At 36.1% G+C, this 20698-nt stretch overlaps 1 protein-coding gene across 4 annotated transcripts in view; it reads left to right on the plus strand.

Annotated features, from left to right (window-relative positions):
* The window catches only part of AMMECR1 (AMMECR nuclear protein 1), a 107929-nt gene that overhangs the window by 69156 nt on the left and 18075 nt on the right, over positions 1-20698 (plus strand). For all 4 annotated transcript variants that reach the window (XR_011329449.1, XM_069810966.1, XM_069810967.1 and 1 more), the window contains exon 4: positions 18848-18962. Coding sequence is in view for 3 of the 4 variants with exons in the window: in XM_069810966.1 (XP_069667067.1) it covers positions 18848-18962 (115 nt within the window). In the remaining variant the exon portion in view is untranslated. The remainder of the gene's footprint in view (positions 1-18847; positions 18963-20698) is intronic.

A 20698-nucleotide genomic window follows, 5' to 3' on the forward strand; every position in this document is an offset into this window, starting at 1 on the left:
TACTAGACATATTTTAAAAACATATTCTATCGTGACTCAGAGAGAAAGTGCAAGGGCTAAAGATATGACATCTTTAAGGTTTTTTGTTGTGCGGCTGCAGGATTTGTGAGCTGCCTCAGCTGCCAAAATACAGAATACTTGATGTTCCTGTTCTGTTTGGTGTTTTTACTCTTCTGTAAATTTGAAGTCTGCTGACCCTGTCTGCTGGCCTGTGCTGCACTTGATTTACCTTTGTGTATAAATCATTTACAAAGGTAGTTGTAATTTTTGCTTTGCTAACAGGCTTAAATGAGTTCTGTTTTTTAGTTCTCAACAGGTGTCAAATCTGGGCCATGTGCTGTTTCTCTCCCCCAAACAAAGTGCAGTGCAGGAAAGGAGGAGGGTGGAATTCTATTGCAAATGAGTGCATTTCAATTAAAATCAGTATAGGGGGCAGAAGTATTGGAAGTGATTTCTATCAAGCACAGTTAGACATCATGTTTATTAGAAAATGCATCCTTTAAGTTTCTCAAATTGGTAAGCAAAAGCAATTTAATCAGGTTGTTCTCGTTTATAAGTGAGAGGAGATGTTATAGAGAGATGTAATCTCTTTTGTGGGGCTGATGCAGTCACATAAAATTAGATAAGCTTTTAGCACACAAGCCTTCCTGTAAGTTGTTAGGAAAACCTTTTTTAAGAAGGCAAGTTAATCTTAAATGCAGTAGGAGCCTGTTCAAGTTCAGATTTTTTTTTAATTATTATTTTCTTTTTATTTTGGTTTGTCCTTTAATTTACATTTCTGTTCCCTTCTGCTTATTTTTTGAAGTTACAGCTTTACATGTGAGATGAACAGGGTTTCCATTGGCGTTCTGGACATTTAAGTATAGTACTAGTAAAGATAAGGTACATTGTGTTAACATTAATATTTTATTATAATCTTTATAGGAATTGCAGCTGACTTAATAGAACTGTCTTAAACTCTTAAGTCAGAACTGGGCCAAAGTGTATTAAGACAGTTCAGCAGTAAACTTTGCTTTACGAATTAAATGATATATAGATATGTATATACTTATGGTGGTGTTGGCCTCCAGAGGTGGTATTAATATTAGAACCCCCTTTTTGTTTTCCAAAATGTTTCTGGTAAAATATAAAATTAAGGTATTAGCACCGTAATTTTTAAATGATGATTGATCATCTTTAATGAAACTGACGCAAAATTATTTTAACATATATATATTTTGTACAGGCTCGTGTTTTGCCTGCCATGTCATCTGCATAGAGATGAGACTTTACTGAAACTTGGAGCTGCTTATATTTCTAAATTTCATCTAAGCTGAAAAAAGTTTCTTGCTGAAGTATTGTAGACATTAATTTTACAAATAACACCACATTAATTTGGGTAAATACTCAGATGTGTTATAGTGGAATATAATTGTTTAGTAGTAAAATGGATTGTGATGTAAACTCACAATACCAGAAACTCTAAATGAAGTATACAAATTTGAATTTATTGAGCCAGGCTGAGTTACTTTATGTGAGTCAATTCAGTAAGTGGGTCTTCAATGATTTTGTGCACACAGTGCCAGGTCGTTATTTCAGGGAGCTGGTGCTTAACAGAACTGTCTACTGCCTCTTCTCAAAGTGCAAAGCTAAATACCATACTGGCTCTAGAAGTGGAAAAAACCCCAAACTTTTGCTTTAATAATGGGTTAAATGCTTCTCCTTATTTCATTATGAAATGAAAATAAAATAATGTTATTCAGGAGAGAGAAGGAGCATGCCCTAATGAATAAGTTTCTTGCACATTATGTGTGTTGGGAATGTAGTAATTCTGCCTGCATTTTTTTTTCTTTATTTAAAAAAACAACAACAGCAATAACAAAAACCAAACAGTTTTGCAAGCGTTGGTCTAGTTTTCCTGACAGAAACCTTGCTAGGCCCTTGGACCTGATGGTAGATGATAGGCTGTTTCCTTAGCAACACTTCCTGAAAGAAAGCAAAGGAAAACACTGCAAATGGAAGGACAGTGCTAAGATTATTATCTTTATGAAAGGAGGAACGCATAATGATGCCTTACCAAAGCTTTTTAAATAGATCCAGAGTTATCAAATATTGATAACCATTTTACCATTTTGTTCAGAAAAATGAATTATAGAATATGAATTCTTTGGCACAGGGGAATGCGTTACTGCATTTGGTGGAATAAACTTACTCTGTGAATTGACTGTTTATGAAAGGTAAATGGAAATCTAGGAAAAATGGAATTTTAGAGTTAAAAATTATTACAAAATTGCTATATCTGTATAAAGTGGCTCAATGAAGTTTGGAAGGGGTTTTGTTGAGACGGTCATAAGTCTAAGGTCTCAGCAGTAGAATTTGGTGTAACTAAGGAAACTGTCCAGAATTAAAATACTTCTTCGTCTTACTTTAAAAAACATGCATTAAAAATTGGGAATTTCAAAAATGCTTCTCAGAAAATGCATGCTTTGAAAAAGCCATGATCAAGCAAAATAACTTGCATTAGTTGATGTAATTTGCAGTATTTTGAATAAATCAGATATTCCTGAAATTTGATTGAATGTGAATGAGTAACTGGGGACATCTAGACTTACCAGATGCGTTTCAGGGAGGAGCTATGTCATTTGTGCCTCTCGTCTTTCCCACGATACTCTTGCATTTCATGTTCTTCCCACACAGTCTCCTTCTGTTATGGTAAGAAAATGGTGCACACCCTGTAAGTTCAAAGACAGAGTTGTAGTTGAGTTGAAGCACTAGTTTGGTTGAAAGTCAGATTTGTATTTGTCTTTGAATATTACTTGACATAAGTATTTGGGAGGAAGGGTGGAGTCAGGGGAACTGGCTGCCCTGGTTTTCCTAGCAAAGCTCTCCGTTACCATAACTCTAACTTTTCCATTACTAGTATGGATAATTGTCGGTACTCCATGGTTTTTGGTCAACTTTTTCATCTTTTTGTATGATACTCTTAAAAGGAATGTCTTCAAAACATTTCCTAAAAATCTTCTGGAATGGCATTTGCTTTCCATTGAGTCTTTTGATGACTTGTTGATTTCTTAAGCGCTACAGACATACTGGGTTATGGGCCAGTGCTGAAGAATATAAGATAGGACTGTGCTCGCATAGCAGAGAGGTGTAGATGAAGTGTCTCAGAGCACTTGCCTTTTAAAGAAAGGTTTTGCGTATTTGGAAACTCTTAGCTAGGACAGAATGGAAGAAGTTGGCATAGAAGTTACCTGCTTCTGGGCAAGTTTCTCTCTCTGGCTGTTCTCAGCTTAGTAGTAGATGTTTATTTTTAAGATAGAGTAAGGGACATTTCCCACAACTTTATTACTAAGGCGGGGAGGGGAGGGTGAAACTCTCCCTAGAAAAAAAAAAAACAAACCTAGAGAAAACTTCCCGCTGCACATACTGGCCAGTGTTTTTATGTGCTAAATATGAGAAGGCTGTTAACGTAGCTTGTCCCTCACTTCCTAAGACACTGGAAATTGAGGTGCAGCAGTGGTATGTATATTAGATACCTCACCCAGTAGAAGTAAATTTAAAGGCTTTGTCTGGCTTAGGGAGCTAATTTTTTGGTGAAATCTACTGTTTTAATACAAGTTATCGGGGATTAAGTGAGGTCAAAGAAAAAAGAATTGTCTTATGCTTATAAGCTGTAGACTCTGCAGCTTTGTGTGGGAGGCACTGTGGGAAAGGAGTCTCAATTAAAGTTTTCAGTCTGTCAGCACCTCCTCCATTTAGGTGTTTTCTGATGCTTCCTTTTAAGACTGTATAAAAAAGAAACAGCACGAACTGGGTGTGGGGACCAGGCTCCAAAAGCCCTCGCTATCTCTGTTCACTTCAACACAAAGATGTTGAAGCTTTGAAATTGAATTTACCATTTTCCATAGACAAGAGTAATGAGAATTAAAATGCTCTTGTGAACTGTAGCAGAATTTTCTGGTATTTTTAAGTAGTACCAACAGATACCTGTTTCTAAAAATCATTCCTGTTGACACCAGGAAGAGAGAAGTGTCCTTTACAGAGCTGTACAGTTGAGATGGTGGAAAAGCTCTTGGAAGAAATAGCATATCCACCTCTGGTGGGATGTAAGCAGCCATATAAAATGCTGAAGAATGTCTGAAGACATTTAAGCCTAAACACGCTTCAGATGCTGAGGTAGTCCAAAAGTCTTAAAGGCTCCAGCACTCTGTACTATTTCAACTCGTATCATGTATGTATTTGTGATCTTGGGAGGGGTGATGGTGGAAAGTTGACCTGTGTTGAATTTCATCATTTACAAATGACTGAAGTTTTACTGTTCGTTTGATGCATTGTAGGAGGGAATGTATATTTACCTGAAAATAACAGGGTGGTGAGGTTTTTTTTTTCCTAACATGATTTCAAAATATAATATGAGGGACAAAAGCACTCCAGGTTTGTCTCTTCCCTTTGAATTGTTGATGCAACTTTTCAAATCGTGCCATTTTTGACTGTACTCTATAAAAGTGTATGGAGTGATAGATATACTTCATACAAGTATATATAGGTGATAGCCTTTATTTTAGAAACAGAAATTGAATGTCCTTTGATTTCTTAGCTATCTATGTAAATGACAATGCATTGATACAGTTTACAAAGCATCTAATGCTGTGAAAGCATGGAAATAAACAGTTCTTTATAAATATTTGATGTAGATCCAAAAAATATTTCTAACCTCACAGACTTCTACTTTTATGTGAATTTTCAAAACTTTTAAATTAAACTTTTCTAAATATAGTTGTAATTAACACACAGAGAATAGCTTTTTGACCATAGTGGAGAATAGCTTTTTTTTGGCCATCAATACCAATTTCAGTAGCACTGAATTGTTGAAGCAAGGATATTGGGGGTGGGGCGGGGGTGACATGCACCTGTGTTTTAAATATAATATACAGGCTACAAAGTCTGTCAGCTCACATGCTTAAATTTAGGTTTGCTGTTCCAATGCAATGGTATAATCTTTGTTTCTTAGTGCAGATTACTTGCAATAAAGGGTCAATAGTGAGGCAAGCAGTCTCTCAGGCTGGGGAAGTACAGTATATAAATAACTCCCACAAGAACTTCGGGAACTTGTACAGATGTTAAGGAGTGCTCTGATGTGCCTGAGCACAGCTCTTGGGAACCTCCCCATCTGTCATAAGCTGCAACCCCCGATTCATTGAAAAGGGCCTTTGCAATAATGGCAATTACTAGCGGTTGTCTAAGTCAGTACATGAAATCAGGTATATCAAACTTTTATCAGCCAGGATATGTGACTTTGTTGAAGTGAATAATGTTACACCTTTTTATTTTTACTGAATTTTTCAGTTGAGTAAAGCTTATTTAGTTTTAATTTGGTTTGATTTGACGGGAAAAGGAGAAAAGTTCTTGGTTTTTTGAACAGTACAACTTTTTGATACTTCTCATTCACCTAATTTTAATGACTTATACTTCTGTAATACCATAAACTAAAATAGGTCCCCAGCTATCTGTACCATGCAATAAATTTGCCACTGTAGATACCAGCCTAATTGCCAGTAAGGTTTTCAGTGTTTTATTCATAAACAAAAGCCAGATTAGAAATACATTCACACTGGTACATTCAAACTATTTTTCTCTGTTTAGGAGACTATTAATTTTTTCTCTATGAGAAAAGTTGCTAAAGCGAATTATTTAGAATAAAAATATATTTAGTATGTAATAAAAAGTTTAAGTAATTATTTTTCTACAAATATTGGCTTATATCCCATTCAACTGAAGTGTCAGTGCAAAGCCAAAAACACTTAAAGCCAAAATATAATCTGACTCAACTGTATGGAAGTTGAGATTTGAATGTCTGCATTTAGAAAAGTTCTTTGTGCGTGTGTGTATTTCTAACAGCTTCGGTTCTTATGAGGGACAATTACAAGAGCTGCTTCTGTTACCTCTAGGCCAGTTACTTCCAGGTGCTATTGCTAAAGCCCCACAGATAGCGTGTTGGTTTTGCCCTGAAGAAAAAGTGCTTGCTAAATATATGAACACGAAGAAGAGAAAGGGGAAATGTAATTTTAAAATAACTGAAAGGTCACTGCAACCTCAGTCCTGTAACAGGGCATCACTGCTTTTCACCAGAAATATTTTTACATGTTCCGTCAAGATACTGATGCTGGTTTTGTTTCTGTTCCCAGAAGCTTCTACACAATTTGCAAGCTGGTTAGATGGCCCTTTCTCATCTGTGCTGAGGATGCATTCTGCAGTTTGCTCACTTAGCTACAGAGAGGCTTTTTTCCTTTGACCTAGACTGCTAATCCCTCATTGCAAAGAGCAGCAGCTGTGCTTTGTCTGTGGAGGTCTCTGCACTGCATGCAGCCTCATTCGTTAGAGCAACCCCCTCTTTGTGTGTTCTGCTTTTTCAATTGCTGAAAGGGTGACTTTCTGTTTTCTTGCTCAGAAAACCCTCTTCAGGTTTGTGGAAGTCTACAATGCATGAAATTCTCCCCCCCCCCCCCCCCCCCAAAAAAAAAGTAGGTTTCCATGAGCTGTTACATATAATTTCACAAAACTGTGTGTTTGACTAAAGTGTTCCTGACATTCAGGAGGTGAAACGTCTCTGAGTTGCTTTTTAGAAAGATGATGAAACCTATTTCCATTTAAATATTAAACACTTTAGATAGATGTGTTGAATCGCAGCTTTAATGGATATAATTACAAATAAACCATTTTTTTGTGTGTGTACATGTTGTATCCTCATTTAACATTGAATAATCAGGCTTCAGTTGCTTTTGGTATAATTCCCTGAGTTAAACATGTAGTAAAACATTGGTAAGATGTTACTGGTAGTTGAAAGCTAAGGTAACACAAGAACAGAACATAGTAATTTGCTGGTTTAGGCTTTACTGCAGTGAATGGTGAAACTCCTGCTACCTTCAAAGGGAGAAGAATTTGGCCTGTAGTTTCTCTAAGAAGATATGATGTAAAATATTTAATTAGTAAGCACAGATTTCACATTTCAGTTAATCTCATAGTCAAACATTCGTGTTTATACTTTCATGTTTTGTAATAATCTTTATTCTGTAGCTGAGCAGAATTTTCAAATATATGTAATGCTGTTGAGTTAAATGTGCTCCTTGAATATTTAAGTTACAGTTTTTGAGGCTATAGACAGATGTAGCCTAACCTAAACCTTTTGCCTCTTCTTCATTTCAGAACTTCCCTTTTATTCCACTTCAGCTGTTTTTATTTGCTACTGAAAACCTGTTTTAGAGTGGAAAACATATACAGAGAGACAGCTGACAGACTTGGAACTGTGAATGTACTGTTTAGCTGAGCTTGCGAAGTTCTGTTGCTTGGGCATCTTGACCTTAGATACAGTGATTTGTGAATGCCCCATCCAGTCACTTCTGTAAGGTGGGGAAGTTGCAGGGGGCACTGAATGTGCCACCCAAAGTAGACAGGGTTGTGACAGAAAGCTCAAAGGAATAGGGGGATGAAATGGTGACCTGCCCTCATGAGAAAGAGAGAAGTGGCAGAGCTGCTGAAAGGGGAATGAGAACTTATTTGTATGTGGAAGAAGATGAAGGGTAGGAAATGCAGGAAACAAAGCTTCCATACGTGTAGAATGTGTTTATATATCTAAAACACAGTTTTTTAATTGGTGATTTGTAGAGGCATTGAATAGTCATAGCTTAATCTGTTAATGTGATTCACGTATGAAGCCAAAACATACACACACACAAAATTAACCGAAAAAAATGTTGAGAAGCCTTGTTTGTTGTCTTAAATAAGGAATTAAGTTTTATCCTGATGCAGTAAGTCTCATGCTGCGTTCTAGGATGGCTTCATGATAGCAGGAGTAAGTGTCTAGAAACCAGAATTCTCATGAAATAAGGAGTGGCTATTTCTTTCCCCTGAGGTCTTGTTACATACAACATGCCACAAGGGATTTGTCTTGTGCCTGTCTTTTACTAATTCTCAGTGTTTTTATAAATATAGTAAAAGATACCATGAGCTCATATACCAGCCTTTACACTGACAGCACTCAGATTTGCATCTCTTTGCAGATGTACTTGCAGTATGTGAAAGAGATTGCACTTAGATAAAAACCAGCTGGTTTAAACGTAATCCAAGTTGAGTTGTGATATTGATGAAACACGTATCTTAGGAAACAAGCTGTTATTCAGTGCCCTGTATTATGAGTGGTCATATTCCAGTCTGTAAGACAGAACCCAGGACCTTGGGTTATTCTCAATTTAAGTACTTGTTCAGGAATTCCAGGACTGGATTCTGTCACCTTTCACTTCATTTATCAGACTATATTCATCAATACCTTCATATTTCAGAATATTTTACTGTCTTAATCTTTTTTTTTTATGAAACATTTAATGCAACACCTCAAGTAAGTGAATGTGATCTTTTTCCTTCTCAGTTCAGTTACTGCATATTCTACCATGCCTTTTGCTTTCCTCATTCTTAACCTGATTATATATATTTAATTTGTCCATCATTGTGGTGTCAAAGTCCTGATCATAAAACATAGTTTCTGTATTTGTGACAAACAGTATCAAACTTGAGCTTAATTGTAAAATTCCATCCCCAGCGTTTACTGTCTTGGTTGTTTTTAAAGTGAATCATATTGACAACTAATAAAAATTCAACTACATCGTATTTTTATATAAAAATACAGTTTATAGTATTGCTGGTGACAAAAGAGATATTGAGAAAATTAAGTACTCTTTTGTTCCAGACTTTCTACAGTATAATAAACATAAACCCCTTTTACAAGCTGCAGGAAATTGAACTTGTAAATGTTCAAATTATATTAATGCATTTATATATCATTGCATTGCTGAGATGTTTAGGAACATTTTTGTCCATATGTGCTAAAGATGAGGCTTTTTAAAGTTCATAAATAATTAAAAATATTTCATGTTAACTTGTTCTTTTTAAAAATTATTACTTGAATGCATCTTTAGGGGGGAGTAAGACTTTGTGGATTGATTAAACGAGGGTTGAATTCAGCAATAAAGTGGCCTTAAAGTTTTTTGTCTTGACTTCAGTGTCTGTTTGGGGGTTAAATGGTCAATATTGAGAGACTTGCTGGAGATGTAAAGAATTCTAGAGACTTCTTTTTATGCTCCTAGGGATTTGAGTGGTTGGCGTTGCTCAAGCCATACAGTTCTAAATGTAATTGAGCAGTTCATTTTTGTTAATTATCTAAACTTTGCCATCTGCTGGAGAGCCTTTTAGTGACATTGTAATTTAGTCCAGTTGGAGCTCAATTAGAGTTTTCCAACTAGTCTTATGTGTTCACCAAACAAAAACCTACACACCAAACCCTGGTCAGTTTTGTTACTCAGTTTTTAAATAAGCATCTGGAGTGACTGTGACAAGCTTACTGTGTTATGTTGTGAGATTTAAGTGCTGTGGATTTCCTTTTTATGTATCAAACCAGGACATTTTTATGGCAATTGACACCTTTCAGCTTCCTGAATGTTTGCATGAGTATGACACAGAAATTGTCATGCCTTATTGAATTCCGTTGTCCTTATTTATCCCAGCATGATGACAGATGCAGGAAGGGGTGAGGGACAATATGGGAAAAGGCAGAAAAGAACCTGCCACCTACAAAGAGACTACTGCATACAGCTGCTTTACCTTATGTTCCCCTGTAGTCAGAAAATACTGTTCAAGGTCCATGCTGAGCAATTCAGAGTACAGACAACTGTTTTGCATGGATATTCTGAACTGGCTTTGTTCAGTTTTAGAAGTATGGAGTGTATGGAACATAGCAGTTACAGCTTTTTTGCTACACCAGGGCAAATGCACGGTAATTGCACTCTCTGTGTTGTAATTAGCTGTAAGCTGTATGTACGTCTCACTGACGTGTTATGCGGAGACTTTGGATTTTGCGTACCTTTGTGCAGGCATACCTCTAAACTGTTGCTGAAGCTCTGCTACATCTTAAAGTTAGGTTAAGATTTATTTTTTTTTTTACTGTACTAGGGTGTATTGTATAGTAATGCAAAATTATCCCCCCATGCCCTGCAGGATTAAAACAGTATGAGAAAAATGCAGTGTCTTCAACTTGTTTGCTCTTTCCTCACATTCAAGAAGAAAAGTAAGTCCTTCAGAACCATGAAAGCGACGTAGTGTAAGATTTCTGACTTCAGGAAACAGTAAGGAAGTTGAAGTCATAGAAACTTGACTCTTACTAATGTAATCAGGACACTACAGTATTACGTTGTGGATTTTTTAAGTTCTAACTGTATTATATTTTCTGATGGGAGCAGACTGCAGGAGCTGCAACTTTTGCAGTCATACTTTTCCACTTGAAGGCCGTAACAGCACATACACAAAATTCTCCTAAACTTTAAGGACCTCTCCATACAAGCCTTCATTGTTTCCTTCATATGTTATAGTAGTAAGAAAAAGAAATTAATTTCGGGCATTATGTCTACACAGGGTAACATTATTGTGGCATAATGGTGAACTGGGGTTAGTTGGAAGAATCCAGAGTGTGATGGAGTATTTCTCTGGGTAATTGTCAGAGCAGTAGAAAAAACATCTTTATTCTTTTTTCTGCTAAAAAGCTCTGTTTAAATTTATGGAAGCCTTAGCTTCTACAGCTTCCATGGTTATGAGCTTTCTTTTCTTATGAGAAATTTTGTAATGGTGAGTGAGGAGTTTGATCATTTTCATCTGACATTTACATCAGACTAACAGACCCAGCTGAAGAACCAGCAGTAGTTGAACCTCCAGGAGTTTCAGACAGTGGTCATTACACAGGTGCACATTAACTCCATGTCTTAACAGATACTCACATTGACTGCAGATTCATGGAGAAGCATCCCAGACCCGTGTTAGTCATTCCATATGTGCTGTGGAGTTGACCTGTGCATGTACCTTGAGTCAAGATAGCCAGAGTACGAAATCAAGGTTAAAATAACGATTTGTCTGGAAATTTTAAGTACTCCTAGAAATATTCTGTAAATACCTCTTTTGTTGATTTAAACAACTGGTGAACTTTCTGGGGGAAAACCAACAAGGTCCCAGAACCTTACACACAAATACTATTAAGAATAGAATTGAAGCCATTAAATTACTTCCCACTTGTGACTGCGGTCAATATTAAACTTGGGTTGTATTAAAGAATTTATTTAAGATTTCCATAACCCTTTGTGTACATGCTGTGATGCCTTAGTGACTATTGTATTGCCTGCTATCTAATGGAACTACTTCTGCACAAATGCAAAATCACTGAGCTCATATAGCACGAGGAACAGGTGCTAAAAAATACTTAACTTTATGTACAACTGCCATAAGCAATGATGGGGAAACAGTTGAATGCAGTATATCCTGATTGTCTCTGTTCAAGTTTCAGGAGTACTCCAAACAAAATACCTGAATTACTCCCCCCACCCCCACCCCGTATTTGGCTAATATTTAAGTTCATATTTTTATAACTATATATTTCAAGAATTTCCAGTTCAGTGATGAAATTTTCACAAAAATATATAATTTACAGCCATAAATATATTCCATTTTCAATACAGTTTTTGTTAACTTTACCTGTGTTACAATTTTTTTTTTTCAGTGTTTTTGAAAGTAGTCCCATTAAGTGGGGATTGTTAAGGTTTTGCTGGGTTCTGTCATTACCAGCAACAGCCACTTCTGTTTTGCTCCAGACCATGAACCATTTTGACATGGCTTGCACAGCACTAGTATTAACACACACCACAGCTGGGTATCTCTTTGATAGAATACAGAAATGCAGAAATGATGGTATCCCCTGTGGGAAGATGTGAATTACCCCTGCCTTGTTCTGCAGGAACCTGCAGCATTGATTCAGAACCTTGCCATTTTATTTTTAATTTTTTTTAGCATGTCTTAGATTTAGATGAATTAATTTTTACCAACCAAGAAGTTTAGGTGTCTTGACTTTAGCAGACTCCCTAAAGATGAAGGTATTACATCTTTTGACACCTGAATTTAAAAAAAAAAAAAAAAAAAAAGCTTTGAAATGTAGTTGTTCTTGTCCGTGTTGTCACTGTTCTCTGACTGGGAGAGGAGCTCAGGAAACTATTGAAGTGAGCGAATAATGGTTCCTCTCTCTTTGGTAGATCGTTCTTCTTTTGCCTAGAGGTTCTTCCGTGTCACACAGCAATTCAAAACTGGTAATAAAAACTCAGTATATTGTTTTGTCCTTCAGGATATTGTGAACACACCGAAGTGTTCTCTTACGAAAATGTTTGAAATAGAACACTGTAAACTTTTTGTCATCTCTTTCTGTTTCTGGGTCTACTTTTAATAGATACTATGTATTTTTTTAATCAGTGTATTATACTAATGTCTTCTATAGCATTGTTATGCCATCTGCAAAAGGCTAACAATATCCAGTCCTGCATAGTTGTTTAAAAAAAACCAAAAAAAATCTGAAAGACTCTTGGTAAATTCAAACTAACCGATGTGTTTGCTGGCTTAGTGTGTTGTGTCCTGTAACTGCAGCCTTGCTGATATTAGCCAATTAACAATTTCCACACTGCTAAAAATTTGCATGCTTACTAGACAGCTAAGGCATTTTGGAGGACATAGGGACAACTTATTTTAAGCACCTCTGGCTGCCTAAAATAGAGACTTAATTGTCTTACGTAGTCAATGAATGGAGGTTGCCTTTTCTGATGAGCCTTTCTAAACGCTTAATTTATGTACATGCTCTGAGTTGTCTTTTAGAGGAATGGTGTTCTTGTCAAAGCTAAAATAACTGTCTAAAATAAAATATCAGAATATTCCTTCTTCCTATTAAAACTACGTGTCTGAATCGAGACAGAGATTGGGAGAGAGATTTTCTGGTGTATTTCAGTTTTGTGGAGTTAAAAAAAAATTGATTGAAGAGCCAAAATGCCAGATAAATATTTTATTTCTCCCACCTGAAACGCTGTTGCCATTACCTGCTGCACTGTGCTAATAAAATAGGCTAAGAACTTCAGAAGAGTATTTCTGTGCCAAATGTCAACAAGTGCATATTTCTTTTTTTACCCCGTGACTGCCACTTAGCAACATAATGTGCAGGAAGTATCAATGTTGTTCTTTCCCTTTCTGTCTCCCAAATGTAAGGGAGGGTTCAGGAAAAACACGTCATTCACAGTTGTTTTGTTTCCTGGAAATTTTTCCAGTCTGACCAAAAAAAAAAAGACAATGTAAATAAATTCTTTTTCCTTGCATTGAAGTGATTTGATGATGCATGTAAATCACTCCTTGAAATCACCATTTAAGTTGGCAAAACTCTGCTGGTCATAAATAAAAGTTGTTAGAAGGCTGTCATATGGGTTGTGTTACGCTGTCTGATCTCTTATGCTGAAAGCTAGGAGAGTTGTGTTCGTAATAATTTCACTTTCTGAAGAAGCACACGCTCTGCCCTGTTTTTCTGGCTTAAAAACTAATTGCATATCGTGACTTGGAAGCTGCTAGTTTTTTCTGGTCTCTGCCAAACTGAGCGATGATAGCTGATTTTCATTAGGAAAATACCGGTGATCTGCTTAAGTGTTCCTTAATTTCTTCCTATTGAAGTTACTGAATGAAAAAGTAAAAATCTTAACTAACTTCACTGATTAGAAACCCAGCAATGGAAAAAACAATAACTATTGACATACTTTTTTCTGAAACCCTGGCACAAAGTGTCCCTTGTTGCTGTCATAGCTTTGCTGTTACCTAAAATCCAGTGAGTTTGCCACTCATTAATTTCAGGGTGGTTTGAATTAATTGAAGAACAGTATCTAGGCTCTTTGGGCTCAGTCTATTGACATAGGGCCATTTCTTTGTTAAATGCATTTTCTAAGGTAATTTCAGCTAAGCACATTTCATTCAGTGAAAGAATCAAGAATCTCAGGGTTATACTTACTGAGCTAAGTGGAAAGGCGTTTTCAGAGCAAATAAAATTTAAGTCCTTTGCCTGCCATCTAACAGTAGTGCCAATGTACTGTTTATCAGAAGAGGGTAATAGTTTGTAAAATGAGATCTTTAGCCTATTTTTGTAACTCTACTGATGACATTTGAAGAATGGTTTAGATGCCAAAAAATTATGGTTTGGTTTAGCTGTGTTCAATATTGGAAACTGGTTAGGAGAAAATTGACAATAGCAGAGTGAACTGAAAAAATAATGGGAACGTTATTTTTTTTTTAATTGGTGAATTTAATTAAATTAATCCAGTTCTGTTTTGATTAATCCTCTGGGAGCTATGTTTCTACATGGTAGGTTGAGCAGATTGTGAAGGAGAGGCTGTCACAGAAAGTAGATTTTTTAGGAGTCGGGGATCTTGGATTCTATTCTTGAGTCTGTCACTGACTCACTGTGCAAGCCTCCTAAATTGCATGAGTCACTTAATGTCTCTGCCTCATTTACAGTTCCTATAAAAGTGAGTATTACTTACATCATGCCCAGTGTTTGACAGTTGCCTTTACATGTCCTTCCCCTGTGTCATGTTTAAGCCCCCAAAGTAATTTCCAATAATGTACAAAATTGTATCCAATTTTGCCTAAACTCTCTCTCCAGTTTGTGTCTGTAGATGTGACTGTCCCCCAAAAAGAGGTGTACTGAGAAAATTCTTTGTTACTAATCATCATTAAATAACAAACAATAAAATGCTAAGAATGTAATTCATTTAGTACCTTCATTCATCTACACCTAAATCCTTCTTTACTATTTTTGATACTTATATGCTATCAAACTTTTTAAAAGGATCCTTTAAATTCAGTCATAAAGATTTTCAGGCACTTCTAAACTGAGTAATGTAACTCCATTACTATTTCTTATTTCCCCAATTTGTGTCCTACGGTTTGTTACCCATCTGCCGCATGACATTTAAGAGCCATAGGTTCTTTAAGGCTGAAGCTGACGCTTTGTTTTTTTCAAAGCATTTTTATAGCCTACAGAAATTACAGATGGACAACACAATGATGTATTGCATTTTGGTTCATCTGCTCATACTATTATTTCAGATGATTCCGAGAGCTTCTCTGGTGGCATTTTACAAAAACAAGATGCAGTCTTAAGAAATATAAACTTTAATTTTTTTTTTTTTTTTGCTAAACATCATGCTGTTTGTCATGGTAACTCAAAATACTTTGAACAATTTCCTTTTGTTGAAATATTTTCAGTGTCTTTAAAGCGTTTGCAAGCTTTTCTATGTCCCAAATACAAGGAGGAGTGGTACATGGAAAATGAAATTATTGAAAAACATTTCTGGAGAGCTTATGGCCAAATAAACTTCATTTGAGGAGAGGCAGAGATTTGTATAGCATAGCTCAGCTGAAGAAAAACTGATAGTTGAGTAACACTTTGTTTTGGTTTTTTTTTTCTTGAGTGGCAATTACTTGATCTTAGTAGGACACCCAAGACTGCATAAATATTTAACTAGAAAGGCTGTGCGTGTGTGTGCATGCATTTTGTGTCTAAAAATAGTTTTCTTTGAACAGGATTCAATTTTGACTTTGCCTGCTTCACTTTTAACATGGAGCAGAACTCCATGTGGAAAAACTAATGTCCTTTTATTGGCCAGCTAGAATTCCCCTTGCTTGGCACTGCTTCTTTTCAACTCTTCACTGCTGTGTACTTCCATTTAGTCAGCAGCAATATATGTAAATTACTTCTGGGCATTAAGGAATAAAGAACGGATGGTTTAGAAAATGCTTTTAAAATTAGTATTTTTTTCTTTAAAAGTAGTTTTGAACTCTGCTGAATTTTTCCAACTTGTTTTACTAATTATTTCCACTTACCTTTCCTTAATTCTAAGTTTAACAGAAAAATTGTGGAGTTAATGTTTTTTAAAAGTGCTATCTAATATGCCAGATTTTGTTCCATAAGAATCCTTTTGTCTTTCTAACGGAATAATTAACAGAAGAATATGACATTGAATGAGATTGTAAAATCACATTCTAATACTACAAAAATAATGCTTCCGTCAAATAAACAGAAGAAAGTCTCCTCTACTAACCAAGAATTTCGACACACAGTTATACAGTGACTTTTCATTCTGAACAGCTCAGACCAGTAACAAGCTTTTGAAAAAAATGAGCATATGTTATCTTGTCTGTATTTTGTGCTTGCTTTGAATTGGTCACCAAAGGGCATATACTAACGTCAGAAGTGAGGCTAAAGTCTGAATTTACATATATATGTCTTTGTAGAGTGTATGGAGCGTATGATAAGTGCCAAACTGCTGCCTCTAGAAACCGATATTCTTTCTTCCCAGAACAGGAACAACTAAAGTAAAAGCTCATGCAAGCTTTTTTGTCTTTGGTAAGTTTTGAGATCTGCTGACATTTCTGAGAGTCATGCCAATCTGTTAACCATTGAGAGCTTAGGTTTTGTACAGCACAGCTGCCCATGAGGAACTCCAATGGACACCATCCACTTGTTTTACTGACATCATCAGAACAGTCAGTAGACAGTGATTTATTCACTACCCACAAAGATAAAATATAGGCTTAAGGATAATGGCTGAATTCTGACAGGAAGCATCTCTAATGACATATGTCTCCTGCTAACCAAGCATTAAAAAAATGCAAAACAGAAAACAGTTAATCTGTGACGAGATGATATGAAGTTGCTCTGCTCTTAGGTTTTCAAAAGGTATCTGGAACTTTAGAGTTTCAACCATGGTGGTAATAAAAGAATGATTGAGAAGATGAATGATGCTCTAACTGTAATATACAGCACTTAAAAGGTAAACATTTCCAAGTTTTAAAGTAGTATATGATGCACCTAGATCAAACTCATTAGGGCAGGGTTATTAAGTTTTAAGCTAGTTCTTTTAAAACTGGCACCTGTTATAATTGCTGGACTATGTTAGTTTTGTAAATTTTGCATTAGCAGACAGCATACTTCATGTGTAGCTAACCAGTACAAATAAATGCTTTCTTGTTGGCATCTCCCTTCGGTATGTTTTGTTCCAATTGCTGATCGTTTGTCAACACAAATTTCTCCAGGTAAATTTTGGTTTTACTTATGTAGCAAGAGAGACAAAGCTGTTTTGAAAAATGAAAACAAACTGTACTATGGTGTCTGGAGACGGGGAAAGGAGGAGTAGAATAGCAGCAGTATTCTGTATTCACCAGTCACAACAGTGTCAGAGACCGTTATTCAAATCTCTGATCTTGTTCTGCCAGATATCTCACTTACCTTCAGCAGCAGGAGTGCTAGTACAGGATATGCGCACAGATGTGTTTAGTCATGGAGGTGTTGAGGAGCAATTTTTCAGCAGGCTGTACAGATAAAATAGCACCTAGCAGTTCTGAAGGAACTAGGTATAGTTGAAATGGCACTATCATTTGATAATATTTTAGTTATCATAAGGTAGTTACGTGAAAGCAAGGTATTTGGGCCACTGTCATATTATTAAATAATGGAATTAGCCAGCTAAGCTTGCTAATAAGTATGCAATGTTTGCTGCATTGCTCTGCTTTCACTAAAACTGAACGACTTTTGTTTGCGGTATATGCCTGAGGCTTTTGTGCCTTTGTGTGCCTTTGTGCTTCCACTGTGTTCACGTGAAGGTTTCGTATCTCAGCTTTTTATCAGTATTCAAATCTGTCATGATTCACCCATCTTGTTTCCTTTAGCTAAACTTTACATTTTTTTGCTTATGCGTCCTTATTTGGTCTGCTTTAATAAAGTTATACTACTCTTTGTATAAAATGGTGGTATCTGATGCAGAGACTTCAGCCATATTCTAAACACCATGGCCATGGCTGTAATTATATCAACTAATGGCAACCACTGACTGTATGCCAAGTAAAATGTGTAAGAATGAACTAATTGTTAGATGAAACAATGACACACGTGAAGAACTTGGTAGTACTTTAGTAAGTCCCTTAATCTTAAATTCTCTTTACTCATCAGGAAGTTCAGTTAGCAGATCACTGGCTTTGTTGGAGATGAGCATGTTTGTATTCATACAAGTCAGATTTCAAATCTTAAAAGAATAAAAAATTATGAGATACCATACTCATGTTAACTTTCCCTTTTCCAATTTAACTGGTTCTTAACCAAACTTATGTAAGTAGGTTTTTACAAATGTTCTTACTTGTGGTACCGCTTGCTGTTAACCGCTTTGTTTTTCAAAGCGTGCTGGAATGTGCACAGATAGGTCCTCTCTGTATTGAATTTTACCCTATTAGGTGTGTGTTTGTCTGTAGAACGGTACGTTGGCCTGACGATTAGCTTACCTGTTTGCAAGCTTCGCTGTTACTAATTGTTACCTCTGCTTTGCAGAACATCTTCAAGTCGTGTAGGTTTACAGGTCTGTAGAGCCCTTGGATGTTTTTCTCTTTTTATATTCACACAATAAGCACGAATAATATTCTTTTTTGGAGAGTGTTCTGCTTGTTTGGATTTCCCCCCCCCCCCCGAATAATTAAGTTCTACAGTTTGATTACTGTATTATGTGTTTGATTATTGCAGCCTATAGAATTTCCCTCTCTACTTTGTTGTATAGCTTAATCCTTTTTGAAAGGGATCTACTAAATTGCAAGTAGAAGAGCTATTGCTTCTGTAACTTTTTCCAAAAACTTTCTGCTGCTTCATTAATAAGATAGTCACAGTAGCAAAATCAGCTCAGGAAGGAATGACCCTCAGAACGCCACCTGACTGGCCAGCCAAGAATTGAAACAGATGTCTAAGGAAACAGTTGGGAATGTTGGTCAGTGTTAGACTGGCAACTGGATTATCAAACTGGTCATCATTTCATCAGGATTTTTTTTGTCCTTTATACTTTTCAGTTGATTCATTAGATCTTTGAACTTAAAAACAAAACAAAACGAAAACCCCAAAACACAAACAAAAAAATCCTTTGAAATTCTGTTTTGTCTTCAACAGTGCCCTTAAAGATAGTCGTTTCCCCCCAATGACGAGGGATGAGCTGCCACGGCTTTTCTGCTCAGTGTCTCTACTCACTAACTTTGAAGATGTATGTGACTACATGGACTGGGAGGTAAGGATGTTGGATACCTTTTAAGAAAATTACTTTGATACCATGAACATCTAAAGCAGAAGTCACACCATTTAAATTATCTGCATATGTTTAGTGTAGTTGTCACTGGTTTGCACTCTATACACATTGTTTTGTGCACAGATTCAAAAGATCCTTTTTGATAGAACCATCATCACCTTAAAAGTCTGAGCCAGGAAAATGGAATGAAGTTGTATTTTTGCCCACTTAGGCATTCAGAGAAAGAGTGGTCTGCACAGCTGTATTTATGTCTAAGACTCCATCAAGCAAGGTATTGTCTGAGTGATGGTGTCCTGAGGCCTCTTTTGCAGCATAGGTAACTACAGAAATGTGGGAGATCAGGCCATTGATTCTGAGAAGAGGGTGCTCCAGTATGAAAGTTAATAGTCTGATGTATGCTTCTGGAAACAAGCACTGCAAAAAATTGCCATCGCAAGACAAGCTGCCTTATTTAGCTTGTAGGAGTGAGCCATCGATCTTTCCCAAAACTTTCTTTGCTTTCAGAGTGGCCTGCACAGACCCCACAAGGTCCTTACACAGTGAGGCCAAGTAAATCATTGCTCTTGTTTTTCTTTGCTACTTATGCATGGAGCTGAATCTATTTTAATTGTTAGGTTCTAGGAAATGTGCATGCATTTTCTTGGAACAGCAGCATAAAAGAGATTAAGGAGCAAATGCTGCTTTTAGAATTATTTCTGGGAAGGTATGCTGAAGGAAAGGGTTACTTTGTATTCTTCGGCTTTTTCCAAAATTATTTGGTATTAGACACTTGCAAAAAAACCAAGTTACTTAAGACGAACTTCTCATCTCAGTATGACTGTTGTGTTACCCTTTGAGTCTATATTTGAGTGGACATAAAAAAAATTTTGAAATTGTCATATATGATAGTGGACATGTTACAATGCCAGAGACACCACACAAGTTACAGTATTTCCCTTTAATAATGACTTGGCTCTATGAAATATTTAGGCCTTTTTAAGAGAAAAAGAGGCTTTCTATTGTATTCACATATAACAAATGTATATTGAATAGAAATTTAATTTGTTGTTAAAATGGTAAGAGGCCCTACTGTATCAGAATGGCGGTACCCAGCAGTAATCTCAGCATTATGAATTTTACAGTAGCTGAAAATCTAATAAAAATGCATTTTCTGTTCAACTCATAATGACAAAGGCTTCTTACCTTCTGATATGTAATTCTGAATGAGATGAATGCAAGTTTCCTTTGGGGTTTATCAGCATTTTCACCATAATCAGAATTACTCATTTTTTTATGTAATGTCAGACCAAAAATAAATCTTAGCTGAAACTGTGTGTGTGCGTTCTCAACAAGAAGCTTTTTTCAGAGAGGTAGTTTTGTCTTGTCACTGAGCTGTTGGAGTGCTTTAAACAATGTTTTCAAGTAATCAAAACTGTGGGGACTTTTAATACTAAACCAAGCTGGAAGTCAAAATGAAAACTAGTAGAATTTTTCTGCTTTACTAGGTTGACTTCTGATAGTGACCATTGTGATGTTTTCAGTTTAATTTCATTTATTATAATTTATTAAAAATCAGACTATGAATACACTCAGAAAATGTCTCTCTAAAAGCGTGAAGTGCATAATGAAATAGCATTTAGCTCTTTCCATGTGGTAGTCTATTAATATTATTAGATGCCATTTTATTCTTTCAACAATAAACTTTGAAGATGACCAAAATATTCATCCTTAAAGAGAAG

Source organism: Haliaeetus albicilla, chromosome 23 (genome assembly GCF_947461875.1).
Source record: "Haliaeetus albicilla chromosome 23, bHalAlb1.1, whole genome shotgun sequence".
Lineage (NCBI taxonomy): Eukaryota > Metazoa > Chordata > Aves > Accipitriformes > Accipitridae > Haliaeetus > Haliaeetus albicilla.